The 15,708-nt window shown below is 43.7% G+C and overlaps 1 protein-coding gene across 5 annotated transcripts in view; it reads left to right on the top strand.

Annotated features, from left to right (window-relative positions):
- The window catches only part of wnt5b (wingless-type MMTV integration site family, member 5b), a 136,422-nt gene that overhangs the window by 95,975 nt on the left and 24,739 nt on the right, over window positions 1-15,708 (top strand). For 3 of the 5 annotated variants that reach the window (XM_043709313.1, XM_043709316.1, XM_043709317.1), the window contains exons 2-3: window positions 13,059-13,195; window positions 14,149-14,396. In XM_043709313.1, coding sequence (XP_043565248.1) covers window positions 13,059-13,195; window positions 14,149-14,396 — 385 coding nt within the window. Of the gene's footprint in view, window positions 1-11,591; window positions 11,978-12,240; window positions 12,951-13,058; window positions 13,196-14,148; window positions 14,397-15,708 lie in introns of those variants that run through there. The other 2 variants (XM_043709315.1, XM_043709314.1) reach the window with 2 other exon arrangements.

A 15,708-nucleotide genomic window follows, 5' to 3' on the forward strand; every position in this document is an offset into this window, starting at 1 on the left:
CTGTTCTTTATGCCAGAGAAGAGCTAATTTTATTCTAGACAAAGTCTTCACTTAATTTAACTTTCTGTTCTTCGAGCTTCCTTACAAGTTTCGATATTACAATTTCTTATTCCTTTGTCTAACAGATGTGGTAGTAAAACTAATGGGATTAGCACAGAGTTAGTAAAGGCCTTTACTATCACACTAGCCTGCCTGAAAAGCTATTGAGATGTTGGTGTAGGACATGAAGCTGATCTTACAGTAACAACTATGTCTGCTAAAAGCTCATGCACACTTTCAGCTTTTGTCCTTGGCTTTAATTGCTGGTTATGTCAATCACTATAATTTACCATCCTTTGGTCTCTTAATGCAACAATACAAATACTTTCATTAGGGGAATGAAATGATGATGCTTATCAAGTACTTGATGTCAGACAACAGCCTGATAGTTTGACAACAGTTGATGAGTCAAGGGGGAGTGCTGAGGTGCAGCCCATATACTGTCATTGTACACGTAAAAACCACATTGAGCACATGTGAAAGCACATAATGCCTTGGAACAATGCCACTGAGGGGCAATATGGATGAGAAAGAGGAATTGACCAAGATTATACCTTTGGAGAATACCAAAGTTAAGGCTGTTGGAGCAGAAAAAGAAACCATTGCAAGTAATTATCTGACCACAATTTGATAGATTATTATGGAACCAAATGAGAGCAGTCCCACCATGTTGGATGGTAAAAGTGCTGGAAATGGTTGGTGTGGACATAGAGTCATAGAGATATACAGCACAGAAATAGACCCTTCGGTCCAACCTGTTCATCCTAAATAAATCTAGTCCCATTTGTCAGCATTTGGCCCATATCCCTCCAAACCCTTCTTATTCATATACCCATCCAGACCCTTCGGTCCAACCCGTCCATACCGACCAGATATCCCAACCCGATCTAGTCCCACCTACCAGCACCCGCCCCATATTCCTCCAAACCCTTCCTATTCATATAGTAATCCAAATGCCTCTTAAATGTTGCAATTGTACCAGCCTCCACAAGTTCCTCTAGCAGCTCATTCCATACACGTACCACTTTCTGCGTGAAAAAGCTGCCCCTTGGGTCTCTTTTATATCTTTCCCCTCTCACCCTAAACTATGCCCTCTAGTTCTGGACTCCCCGACCCCAGGGAAAAGACTTTGTCTTGAAAAGTTGCCCCTTAGGTCCCTTTTAAATCTTTACCCTCTCATCTTGAACCTATGCCCTCTAGTTTTGGACTCCCACATCCTGGGGAAAAGACCTTGTCTATTTACCCTATCCATGCTCCTCGTGATTTTATAAACCTCTTTAAGGTCACCCAATGGATGCAGTTTGGTTGAAAAAGATGAGTAAGATACATTAACCTTTGCAGTAGTTATGAAGAAAGTTATATATGTCTTTCATAAGAGCTGTTTTGGTATAGTGAATAGGGAATTGGATTCATATTCTGATCACCAGAGAAAGAATATTTTGTTCAGGAATAACTTTGTTGGCAAAAATAAAGACAATCAGAAACTTAGAGTACAGATTAACAAGGTTATTGAAAAATAAAAATTGATATTAAAAATGTCATTAGTCAAGGCATGGCACAATATACATGCTCCACACCTATTGGTCTGTGGATCTTGGGACTTCTAGGATCTTTTCTTCCTGGTTCCTTGAACCTGGTCTCCTGACTCACAACATCATTCAATATTTTACCTTAGCTAACTTAAATCTAACATGCACACAAATCACTTTGCAGCCTTACAACTTCATCTTTTGTGGATTCTTTTTAAACCCACAATTTCCCAGTATACCTTAACTGTTCAATGTATAAGCTCCACAGCTCCCTTCTGAGTGTTCTCCCTCTTTCTTTGATGGGACTAACATCCTCACAAAACTGCAGCTTTCCCAAAATCATTCTCCAAAGTTAGACTTTAACTGACCAAATGAGGCCTTGTCATTTGTGTAGTTATATAGTTTGTATTCACTTTCTCAAAAGGCAATTACTTTAGCCATGACAATCCGGTCTGTAATGGATTCACTGATTTCTATACTGGGTTCTCCCAATATAGAAATCCTCCAGCTGTAATAATTATTAACCCCCAACACTGGGTTCTTACAGCAGCCTTTGACAAATACTTGTTGACTGGCAACATCCTATACAAATGCTAGCTTCGTAGAAAATGCACACTCCCAAATCTCTCTTGTCTATTGTCTCTTGTGACTTGTTATCACTTGATAAGTGCAAAATCCTCAATGACGCACCCCTTTTTATATTCCTCTAACCAAATATCTGCAACTATTGATCTATGTGATGAGTGCTCCCAGCTTCCCACCAACAATCTAACCTTAATTTATATTGCTTTGGTTTTCCTTTGCTGCTAACCTAGAAAGATTTAGTGCCTGAATATTCTTCATTATAACACCAATGTACTCCACATGTTCTTTCTTAAAGTTACATTGTAGTATGATTGGAGAGAGGCAAATGTTGATCCTCTGTTCAAGAAAGGAAATAGGGAAATCCCTGGGAATTACAGACCAGTCAGTCTAATGTCTGTGGTAAGCAAGGTATTGGAAAGGTTTCTGAGAGATAGAAGTTATGACTATTTTGAAAAACATAATTTGATTAAAGTCAGTCAGCATGGCTTTATGAGGGGCAGTCATGCTTTATTTATACAAGCCTTATTGAGTACTTTGACAATGTGATTAGCCCAGTTGATGAAGGTCGAGCAGTGGATGTAGTGTATATGGCTTTCAGTAAGGCATTTGATAAGATTCCCCACAGTAGGGTCATTTAGAAAGTTAGGAGGTATGAGATACAGGGAAATTTGACTTTCTGGATACAGAATTGGCTGGCCGAAAGAAGACAGTGAGTGGTAGTGGATGGAAAGTATTCTGCCTGGAGGTCGGTGACCAGTGGTGTCCCACAGGAATCTGTTCTTGAGCCTCTGCTCTTCATAGTTTTTGTAAATGTCTTGGATGAAGAAGTGGAAGGGTGGGTTAGCAAGTTTGCCAATGACACAAAGGTCGGTGATGTTGTAGATAGTGTCGAGGACTGTTGCAGGCTATAACATGACATTGACAGGATGCAGAGCTGGGCTGAGAAGTGGCAGATGGGATTCAACCTGGATAAATGAGAAATGATTCATTTTGGAAGGTCGAATGTGAATGCTGAATACAGGGTTAATGACAGGATTCTTGGCAGTGAGGAGGAACAGAGGAATCTTCAGGGTACAGCCCTCAAAATTGCCACCCAAGTTGATAGGGTTGTTAAGAAGGCATATGGTGTTTTGGCTTTCATTAATAGGGAGATTGAGTTTAAGAGCCGTGAGGTTTTGCTGCAGCTCTATAAGACCCTGGTTAGACAACACTTGAAATATTGTGGTCATTTCTGGTCACCTCATTAGAGGAAGATGTAGATGCTTCAGAGAGGGTGCAGAGGAGATTTACCAGGATGCTGCCTGGATTGGAGGGCTTGTCTTATGAAGAGAGGTTGAGTGAGCCATGGCTTTTCACACTAGAGATAAGAAGGAAGAGAGCTGACTTAATAGAGGTGTACAAGCTAATGAGAGGCATAGATAGAGTGGATAGCCAGAGACTTTCCCCAGGGCAGAAATGGCTGTCATGAGGGTCATAATTTTAAGATGATTGGAGGAAGGTATAGGGGAGATGTCAGAGGTAGGATCTTTAAACAGAGAGTGGCGGGTGCGTGGAATGCACTGCCAGCAGTGAGTAGAGTCAGAGACATTAGGGAGATTTAAGCGACTGCTGGACAAGTATGTGAACAGCAGTAAATTGAGGGGTGTGTAGGTTAGATTGATCTTAGATTAACATCACGGGCCGAAAAGTCTGTACTGTGCTGTGCTGTACTGTTCTATGTTCGATGTATTTGCCACTGAAAAAGACAGCAACAAGATTATCTTAACCCAAACTTCACAAAACATGAAAATTATTTAATTACAAATTAATTACATAAATGTACCAACAAGGTGAAGTCAGTCAAGTGATGAGGAAGGAATTTGATTGGAGGTATTCAATAGGAGTTTGGAAACAGGATGATAGTACACAAAGATGGTGGGTTATGTGAAAGGTGATGACTGCAGATTTAAATGTGAGACGGACAATAGCTGAAGAAAGAAAACTGTTCACAATATCAGTTAATATGAGGCTCAGGAGGACTCATCGACAAGATGACTTTGAAGAGAACATGAAGGTAGAGAGGAGAGATGCTTGAGTTCAGTGCGAGAGCAGAACATGGCATTTATAGAAGCATAACCAGGTAGACTGGTTGAAGAGTGATGCTATGGAGACTGCTGATTAAATTGTCTCAATTGCAGTGACAATAAAGCTTATGAGTTCCTTGCTCATTGTTGCTGAGGATAAAAGAGAAGAGTTTAAGAAGACAGTTTGCAGCAAAGAGAAGCCAGAGGTTACCATTACATTCCTGAATGATTGAAGAAAAGTGTGCAATTTAGCAGATGAGAGCAGAACCTGATCGTGTGTTAGGTGGTCATACAAATCTGGAGATGAATGGCTACTTGCTAGTCCAGTTGTATCATTGACAAATAGGGGCATTTTTGATAATCTGCTTTATTGCTTAGCATGCATGATCCCTATTATGCTTCAATTAAACTTGCTTCCATATCTGTACATAAATTGACTTACAAATGCACTTTTAAAATTAAAAAAAAATGTCTCTGGTGGATGGTGACTGCCTAAATTGAAAGTGGAGATCGGGACAGTACTGGGTTGGATGGCAATCCAGTAACAAGGATGAGAGAGTGTAATAGTTTATTTAGGAACTAGGACATCAAAGCTGAGATGAGAGTTTAATTGAATGAATCAGTAGTTGTAGATCAGGTTATGGTGAAGGGAAGTCCGAGATTAGAGTGGTGACTGAGGTGTTGGTCAAGTGGCAAGCATAATGAGTGAGATAATTATCGAGTGGTGAGTGTAGTGAGTGAGATGATGATTGAGTGATGGATGTAGTGAGTGAGATGATCAAGTGGTGAGTGTAGTGAGTGAGATGATTGAGCGATGAGTGTAGTTAGTGAAGTGATGATTGAGTGATGAGTGGCATGAGTGAGGTGATAGAGTCACAGAGATGTACAGCACGGAAACAGACCCTTCTGTCCAACTCATCTATGCCGACCAGATATCCTAACCTAATCTCGTTCCATTTGCCAGCACTTGGTCCATATCCCTCCAAACACTTCCTATTCATATACCCATCCAGATGCCTTTTAAATGCTTCAATTGTACCAGCCTCCACCACTTCCTCTGGCAGCTCATTCCATGCATGCACCACCCTTTGTGTGAAACAGTTGCCCCTTAGGTCCCTTTTATATCTTTCCCCCTCACCCTAAAGCTATGCCCTCTGGTTCTGGACTCCCCCATCCCAGTCTATTTATCCTATCTATGCCCCTTATGATTTCATAACCCTCTATAAGGTCACCCCTCAGCCTCTGATGTTCCAGGAAAAACAGCCCCAGCCTATTCAGCCTCTCCCTATAGCTCAAATCCTCCAACCCTGGCAACATCCTTGTAAATCTTTTCTGAACCCTTTCAAGTTTCACAACCACCTTCCGATAGGAAGGAGACCAGAATTGCATGCAATATTCCAAAAGTGGCCTAACCAACATCCTGTACAGCTGTAACATGACCTCCCAACTCCTGTACTCAATACTCTGACTAATAAGGGAAAAGAGACCAAATGCTTTTTTCATTATCCTATTTACATACAACTCCACTTTCAAGGAGCTATGAACCTGCACTTCAAGGTCTTTTTGTTCAGCAACACTCCCTAGTGTATAAGTGTATAAGTCCTGCTCTGATTTGCTTTCCCAAAGTGCAGCACCCCACATTTATCTAAATTAAACTCCATCTGCCACTCCTCAGCCCATTGGCCCATCTGATCAAGATCCCATTGTAATCTGAGATAACCTTCTTCTCTGTCCACGACACCTCCAATTTTGGTGTAATCTGCAAACTTACTAACTATACCTCCTATGTTCATATCCAAATCATTTATATAAATCACAACAAAGTAGAGGACCCAGTACCGATCCTTGTGGCATTCCACTGGCCACAGGCCTCCAGTCTGAAAAGCAACCCTCCACCACCACCCTCTGTCTTCCACCGTCAAGCCAGTTCTGTATCCAAATGGCTAGTTCTCCCTGTATTCTATGAGATCTAACCTTGCTAACCAGTGTCCCATGGGGAACCTTGTCAAAAACCTGAGTGAAGTCCATATAGATCACATCCACCACTCTGCCCTCAACAATCCTTTTTGTTGCCAAGTTGTAAGACATGATATCCCACGCACAAAGCCATGTTGACCAACCCTAATCAGTCCTTGCCTTTCCAAATACATGAAAATCCTGTCCCTCAGGATTTGCTCCAATAACTTGCTCATCACTGATGTCAGGCTCACTGGTCTATAGTTCCCTGGCTTGTCTTTACTACCCTTCTTAAACAGTGGCAATACATTAGCCAACCTCCAGTCTTCCGGCACCTCACCTGTGACTATCAAACATCACAGCAAGGGGCCGAGCAATCACTTCTCTAGCTTCCCACAGAGTTCTAGGGTGCACCTGATCAGGTCCTAGGGATTTATCCACCTTTATGTGTTTCAAGATTTCCAGCACTTCCTCCTCTGTAATATGGATATTTTTCAAGGTGTCACCATGATCAAGTGATGAGTGTGGAGAGTGAGATGATGATTGAATGGTGACTGTAGTGAGTGAGATGATGATCGAGTGGTGGGAATAGTGAGTGAGCTGATTGAATGGTGAGAGTAGTCAGTGAAGTGATGATTGAATGATGAGTGTTGTAAGTGAGGTGATAATTGAGTGATGGGTTGTGTGAGATGATCAGGTGATGAGTATAGTGAGTGAGATGAAGATTGAATGGTGAGTGTAATGAGTGAGGAAATGATCGAGTGGCGAGTTTAGTGATCAAACAATGAGTGTGGAGACTGAGGTGATGATTGGATGGTGAGTGTAGTGAGTGAAATGAAGATTGAGTGGTGAGTTAGTGAGTGAAATGATGACTGAGTGGTGAGTGTAGTGAGTGAGATGATGATTGAGTGATGTGTGTAGTGAGTGAGATGATGACTGAGTGGTGAGTGTAGTGAGTGAGATGATGATTGAGTGATGTGTGTAGTGACAGTCACAGACACTCTCAACCAGCTCCCCCCCCACCCCCCCCCCCACACACACACACGTTTGTGGGGTGAATTTGTACTTGCAGAGATACATTGTATGTTGCTCAAATTGGGAAGACTGGATGCCTTCTCGCAGAGTGCTTTAGGGACACCCGCACCAATCAACCCCACCGCCCCATGGCCGAACATTTCAACTCCCTCTCCCACACTGCCGAGGACATACAGGTCCTGGGCCTCCTCCACCACCACTCCCTCACTGCCTGATGCCTAGAGGAAGAAAGCCTTATCTTCCGCCTCAGAATACTCCAACCCCACAGCATCAACGTGGATTTCACCAGTTTCCTCATTTCCCCTCTCCCCCCACCTTACCCCAGTTCCAATCTGCCAGCTCAACACCATCCTCATGAACTGTCCTACTGGCCAATCTTCCTTCCCACCTATCTGCTCCACCCTCCTCTCCAACCTATCACTTTCATCCCCACCTCCATCCACTCTTAGCTACCTACTCCCCAGCCCCACCCCCTCCCATTTATCTCTCCACTCCAGAGGCTCTCTGCCTCATTCCTGATGAAGGGCTTTTGTCTGAAACATCCTTTTTCCTGCTCCTTGGATGCTGCCTGACCTGCTGTGCTTACAAGCACCACTCTAATCTTGACTCTGAGCTATGAGTGTAGTGAGTGAGATGATGATTGAGTGGTGAGTGTAGTGAGTGAGATGAAGATTGAGTGTACAAAGTTAAAAATCACACAACACCAGATTATAGTCCAACAGATCTAATTGGAACCATTAGTTTTCAGAGCACTGCTCCTTCTTCAGGTGGTTGTGGAGTACACAATTGTAAGACACAGAATTTATAGCAAAAGTTTTCAGTGTGATGTAACTGAAATTAATCAGTTACATCACAGTTATAAAATGAATTAACAGAACCTTATATGGATTCATACAATTTTTGAGCAACATACAATGTATCTCTGCAAGTACAAATTCACCCCACAAACGTGTGTGTGTGTGTGTGGGGGGGTGGGGGGAGCTGGTTGAGAGTGTCTGTGAGCGAGAGTGCATATGTGTGTGTGTGAGTGTAAAGGGGTCTAAATCTGTGAGAGGGAGCGTGTGTGTGAAACTAAGATTCCCTACAGTGTGGAAACAGGCCCTTCAGCCCAACCAGTCCACACCGACCCTCCGAAGAGTAACCCACCCAGACCCATTTCCCTTTGACCAATGCACCTAACACTGTGGGCAATTTAGCATGACCAATTCGCCTGACCTGCACATCTTTGGCCTGTGGGAGGAAATTGGAGCACCCGGAGGAAACCTACAGAGACACGGGAGAATGTGCAAACTCCACACAGGCAGTTGCCTGAGGCTGGAATCGAACCTGGGACCCTGGTGCTGTGAGGCAGTAGTACTAACCACTGAGCCACTGTGATACCTGACATGGTCATTCTAACAGATGAGAGACTTAACAAACAGTGAAGGTATTTTTCAATGTATAATTTCAGTATAGGAGTGTGTGTGTGTATAGGAGTGCCCGTCTGTGTGGGTGTGTAGGAGCATCTGTGTGTGTGTATAGTGCAATGGGGTCACCTGTAGTGTGACATGAACCCAAGGTCCCGGTTGAGGCCCTCCCTATGGGTACCGAACTTAGCTATCAGCCTCTGCTTGGCCACTTTTCACTGCTGCCTGTCCCGAAGTCCACCTTGGAGGATGGTCACCCGAAGGTTTGAGGTCGAATGTCCTGGATCACTGAAGTGTTCCTCAACTGGGAGGGAACCCTCCTGTCTGTTGATTGTTGTGTGCCCATTCATCCGTTGCCATAGCCTCTGCTCAGTTTCCCCAATGTACCATGCCTCAGGGTATCCTTGCCTGCAGCATACGAGATAGACAACGTTGGCTGAGTCACATGAGTACCCAGCACGTACATGGTAGGAGGTGCCCCACGCATAATGTGGTATCCATGTCCACACTCTGACAAGTCTTGCAACGTCTACCATGATAGGGTTGTATGGAGATGTCCTGAAGGCCAGGCAGTTTGCTATGAACAATAATCTGTTTGAGGTTTGGTGGTTGTTTAAAGGCAAGCAGTGGAGGTGTGGGGAAGGTCTTGGCAAGGTGCTTTAAATGTAACTTTTAAAAAAAAGTTTTGCGATTTACATATGAAAGAAGTGAAACTAACATGGTCATTCTAACAGATAAGAGACTTAACTAACAATCAAGTTATTTTTCAATGTATAATTTCAGTTACATCACACTGTAAACTTTTGCTATACATTCTCTGTCTTCCAATTTTGTACTTCACAACCACCTGATGAAGGAGCAGCACTCCAAAAACTAGTGCTTCCAATTAAACCTGTTGGACTATAGCTTGGTGTGATTTTTAACTTTGTACACCCCAGTCCAATACCGGCACCTCCAAATCAAGATTGAGTGGTGTGTGTGGTGAGTGAGACAATGATTGAGTGGTGAGTGTAGTGAGTGAGGAGGTAACTGAGTTATGAATGTAGTGAGTGAAATGAAGATTGAGTGGTGAGTGTAGTGAGTGAGATGAAGATTGAGTGGAGATTGTAGTGAGTGAGGAGATGACTGAGTTATGAGTGTAGTGAGTGGAGAAATCCTTCTTTGGTTGGTGTCCTACCTCACACAAAGGAAGTTAGTTATGATTTATTGAAGGACGCAGGATGTTGCTGCGTGAGTTCCTTAGGGCAGCTGTCCCATGACCAAGCAACTTCAGTTGCTTCATTAATGTTAACGGCAGGAGTGCGGTTGTTGTTTGCTGATTGTGGCCAATGCTTTTAACAGCTACCCAGATTTAGAAGGGAAAGGGACGTCAGTGTCACAATCAAAAAGAATAGAACTTGTGCTTTTTACAAAGGTCTTTTATTACTGTGGCCAAGCTCAATATCCTACTGAAGGGAATTCAAAAATGGAATTGTGGCCAAAGTGGCATCCCAAAGGTGAGTTTGGAGTAACAGTAGCCCAGTCAGCCCTTTGAAGCTGTTCCACCATTCAATATGATTGAGGCTGATAACCTGTCTACCCTCTCACTCTTGCCACTTTTGTTAATCAAAAACCTGCTTAACACATGTATTCAATGACCCAGTCTTCATTATTCCTGTGAAGAGAATTCCACAAACCAAAGACTCTCTGTGAGAAGAAATTCCAGCTCATGGTATGCAAAAGGGAAACACCCTAAAATGCAATATGTGTTGTTGGCCATCTCCAGCATCTGCAGTCCTCACTTTCTCCATTGTCAGATGCTGCTTATCCCAGGACAGAACTCCCAGTCTGCTGTTCACCGGTTGAAATGAGACTGACAAAGCAATACCTGGTGATACTGGCAGCAAAATTGACACTGGGTTGTGGCACAAGAGTTGTAAATATTCCAATTACCTTGAGCTTCCGTCAGCACCTATCTATGAGCTCTTGGATAAATTGTGCGAATAAAGATGCTACTCCTTTGTGATTATAGCTTTGGCTTCAGCTGCAATTTAGGCATCCAAAAAATGTATACAGAATTTCTGACACAATGGAGTCTGCATTTATTGGGAGATTTCACTATTATTTGCCGTTAATAGCAGGACTGGGGTAAGTTGAGAGATATTAAAGACTTGTCATGATTATATTTGGAGCCACAATCTTATAGATTCCTGCAGGAGACAGTGTCATTTCCCGAAGTGTGAAGCTAGTTTTAGTTTACACAGACAAATATCAAACTCTCAATTCTAAATTCTCATCTCATTATGGATATGAAAGGAACTCTAAGTGAAGAAATCTGCAGGAGATAATGGAGTGAACCTAACTCTCAGTGATGTTCTCGTTTGTTATATGTTTGGCAATATTTTCGGGAGAAGTATTGTGTCCGGGCTAACTGACCGAACGTTGAGAGCAATTGTCTCAGAGAGTACAGAACACGACGGGCACTCGAGCGATTACAGTTCCTGTGAAGAGCCAATAAAGAAAACTAACGTGGTTTCCATTTCGTGATTACATTTTATTTCCAGGGATTTTATAATCAGTTAACTGGTTAGATTGGGAACATAAACCAGTGGATCTAAAAGTTAATGGCGACAATAGGTCATATTCGAGATTAGACTTTTATAATGTTTCTGAATCTTGTACTGCGGGACAGTATGCTTTAAGAGACAGCATTTACACGCTTTTTTATATTTTAACTGATCAGGTGTAATAACATTCGAAGCAATCCGAATGGTTCTGCTAGTGTTAAATTGCACACTGAAAGAAGCCGTTTGGGCAATTTAGGCGGCTTTGTATTTCTGGGTCACAGAGGCCAGCCTTCCTCCTCTGTGTTGTTGGAGGGGGAGGCAGCTGCTGGCCAGGTGGAAGGGTAGAGGAACTAGCTCTGCAGTCTGCAGGTGAGAGAAACCGAGCCAGCCAACTCAACTGAGAGTTACTCAGTCCTGTCTCCCCTTCACGTTCCGCTTTCGGTATCTTGTAAATGAAGCCTTGAAAGGAACACGTGTTGACACGGTTCCTGGTGCTGGTAATAACTGTATCACTGCTGTCCAGTTATCATTCGCCAAGTTTAGCAAAAAGAATTTGCAGAAGGGAGACCGCGAGCGGAAACGCCAGGCTTGTCTATATAATCCTCTGCAATGTCTACATATTCTCTGTAACGAAATCTTGTCTGCGCTGTAATATACTTTGTCTTCGGCTGCCACGCAAAGCCAGAGGATGCTGGAAGTCCTTTTTAGCACATTAGAGTGAGGCTGCATTTCTACACGCCTGGATTTCCACACATGAATGGAAGCGTGGATCTTTCCGAACAGGCTGCTGGCGGTGTGGGTGTTGTAGAAGCCGCCAGGTAATTTCCGGAGTGGTGCTGCAGCATAACACAGTGCATTGCCTGGGATGAGGAGGACTGCAGTCTATGCTTCGATAATTTCGACACTCCCTTCCGTGAAACCCCACACACAGTCCGGCCTCAGTAACACTGCCCAGTCAATCCAGGGTCACCTATTCCGCTTGGCCATCTCTCTCCCCCCCCCTCCCCCCCCCCCCCCCCCCCCCAGGCATTTCTCCCTACAACCCTCCAAAAGGATTTTGATGAAATGTCTGACTTATTTAGTACGAATTTATTATTTAATGAAAGGCAGATGTGGTACCTCCCGTCTGAAGCTTGTGTCTCAGATCCAGTCATGGTTTAGTTATGGGACTAAAATACATAACATATATCAAAATTGTTTTAACAAGTAAGAATATGACTCATCTGCCCGACCTTTTATATTTACGCCGTCAAGCATTCAGGTATGAAGCAACTTGCTGGATGGCCCGCAAGTTTATTGCCGCCAAATTTCTGTTGAGCTCGCTGAACGGTTCAGCAGATGGGAAGACGCTTTGCTTGGCCTGGTCTGTGATGGTGGATCATCGGCGTGTGTTTGTACAGCCCACAATCTGGGGCCATTTGGTGTTTGGTTAACACTGGTGGTCGGGAGTAATCTGGTGGTGGCTGGCTGCTGTTCACGGCTTCCCCGCTGACCCGGGCGAGCCGAGTCCACTTCCAGCTTTTTTGTTGTTCTCATGTAGAGAGCTCTCCAGCTTTTCTGAGGGGAACCAACGAATGGGATGGAGGAGATGTCCTTCTCGACAAGTTGTTCTTTTGTTTCAGTGTGGAAACTCACTTTCTGATGCCAAGCTTAACAAAAAGCTTTCCCCCTTTCAGTGTGTGACAGTCTCTGACCAATCGGAACGAGGAGATGAACCCTCATAAACACTCTCTGGAAGAGATTCACTCGGCTTCGGGCGGTGCTCAGATACATTAGCCTGTGCTCCGCCAAGTGAGGATTCCCGTTTGACTGAAATAATTCGGATATGAAGGGGGATTGGTGGTGGGGCTGAGCCGGCCTGATTGATAGCCTTTGCCGTGTTTTTATTCCCCTTTGCAGAGCTCAGTGACAGTGCGAGGAGCGCTCGATGTAGCTGTCAGCCCGGCCAGCCTCACCATGACTGGGCTTCACGTTCTGTTAGCTGCCGCATTCCTCTCCGGCTCGTCCCAGTGCCTGGTTCAGGCAAACTCTTGGTGGTAAGTTACTTTGGGCAGAACAAAAGCTGTTACATTTGCTGTCGAGTTCAGGGAGCATTCGGAGTGGTCCGGGACTTTGTTGTTGGGGTTTGGAGATTCTTAACTTGCATTCAAGGATGGAAGGTTAAGTCAGTATAAAAAAAGTGCACAGCCCTGCGAAATTTGGGTAAGTATTCTGTGCCAAGGAGTTATGTCAGCGGCTGCGTGCTTAACAATGATGCGGAATTGAAAACGGCAAGCAAGACTGTAATTTTTCGTTGTTTTATACTTTTGGGCGATAGAATTGCCTGTGTGTGTTTAAAATGAACATTTACTTTACGCTGGTAGTCACGGTGATGTGAGATTTTTAAAAAACATAATGTGTATTCTCCTCCAGACATAGGTCCACAAGCATCTCACACCGCAGCGATACAGGCTTCAATGGGAATGACCTGAACCTTGCCATTTCTGGAATATTTTAAAATTAAATATAGTTTTTCAAGCTTCTTTAAAAGGGACGAATGGCTGTTTGAATAAACGCGGAATTCTCCAATGCACATGAGTTTCAGGCGTGGAGCTGATGTTGCCGAGTTAACTGTATTCCGCTTATGGAGTACTGAACATACTGGAAATCCTCAGCACTTTAGGAAGAATTTGAGGAAGAGAGAGAGAGAGAGAGTTAACCTTTCAGGTCAATAACATTTCGTTATTAACTCTGGTTCTCTCCTAATCCTGCAGGAACTACTGACAATTCCCAGCATTTGCTCCTTTCATTTCAGACTTCCAGCATTCCGAGTATTTTGTATCCCGCTTTTAACTGTTATTTAAAAAAAACATTTAGTGCGGACAAATCTCCGAGTCCCTTTGGTAAATACAGCAACGCTCAAGGAAAACCAAAGCAGAAACTGAAAGGTATGGCCCATTTCTGCACAGTGCCCCCAAATAATCTGCGTTTTCTTTTCCACTTGTTATAGGTCGCTGGCTCTGAACCCCATCCAACGGCCTGAGATGTACATTATAGGCGCCCAACCTCTGTGCAGTCAACTGAACGGTCTCTCACAAGGCCAGAGGAAGCTGTGTCAGTTATATCAGGACCATATGATTTATATTGGCGAGGGGGCAAAAACAGGCATTAAGGAATGCCAGTATCAGTTCAGACAGAGGCGGTGGAACTGCAGCACCGTGGATAACACCTCTGTGTTTGGAAGGGTCATGCAGATAGGTGAGACTTCCCACTTTGCTACATAACAAAAAAAATGCTTCAATGAAACAAAAGTTTAGCATGCAAGTGTGAGATCCGCTGTGTTCGGCCCCTTTTCAACAAAACTGCAGCCGAAGGCTCTTCCCAGCGGTCATTAGACCTTGTTGCTTGCGTTTTATAGGAAGGTGTCGCCTCGATGCATTGTTCCAAGCTTTTTGAAATTCAGTTATCAAATGACAAGGGCTGGAGAAATCCGGGACTAGATTGATGTTTTACAATCCAGTGTCAGGGAGCAGACTGAGGATGGAGCCGAGTTCCATATGCACAGCAGATGGATTGGGGAATCTTTCAGGAGTTTCCATCGTGTAAATCCTTTGATAGGATGTTTTGGGGAAAGGAATATGAGAAAGGTTCATTGCTTTCGTTTGTTTAATATGTGAATGTGTTCCTTTTCAAATCTTTGACAGGAAAATTCACCCAGAGACTGCTTAAGGCCAGTTAAGAGTCAAGGCGCTCAGACCTTGTTCTTCTGGTTGGTCTGTTTTTACCCACAGCCGGGGCTGAGGCCATCACAATAGGCCAGGTTCCCCCATGGTTCATACCAACACAATTTGAAGGCAAAAACAAAATAGGACCCTTCAAAAACACTCAGTTTACATTTTTCAAATAAATCGGAGCTCTCATGTACTTGCACTTTCGCCCGGATAGACAAATAGGACAAATATCGCCCGTATATACTGAAAATGTCCACTTTTACAATTCAGTTATTTAAAATATGAGACGATGGTTTAATGTGATGTCGAATTGACATTGGGCTCTCAATTTTATTCACTGCTTGAGTTTCATCAGTCTCCATGAAGTAAGTGAGGAAAATGTTTATTGGACGGAGAAAGAAATTCGAGTTGTTTCCCACAGGTACCAATTACCATGCAGGTTTGTCAGAGGACAGTGACCATCAGTGTTTTTATTTCTGATTTCTTGGAGTGATGCTGACGGATCCTAGTTCAGAGCAGTTTGTTGTTGGAATTTACAAGCCACTAACAGTGATAACACAGCCACATTCACTCTACGATCAGATCAGTGGCTCGTCCATAACCATCCCTGCCAACTGTTGTCTTTGATGTGGGTTTGGTTAGTCAACTGAATTAAGAAAGATGCCAACAACACACAATTGATTGCCATTCCAGCAAAGGTCGACTTGGGATATGCCTTATCCCTGTTAGTGGGAGGCAATGGCCTGACAGTGAGGGAGTGGCAGGGGTGGGTGAGTGGGGGAGGGTATGAGGGAGAGCGCAGGGGAGTGGGTGGAGGAGTGAGTGGGGGAGGGTCAGGG

Source organism: Chiloscyllium plagiosum, chromosome 19, assembly GCF_004010195.1.
Source record: "Chiloscyllium plagiosum isolate BGI_BamShark_2017 chromosome 19, ASM401019v2, whole genome shotgun sequence".
Taxonomy (NCBI): domain Eukaryota; kingdom Metazoa; phylum Chordata; class Chondrichthyes; order Orectolobiformes; family Hemiscylliidae; genus Chiloscyllium; species Chiloscyllium plagiosum.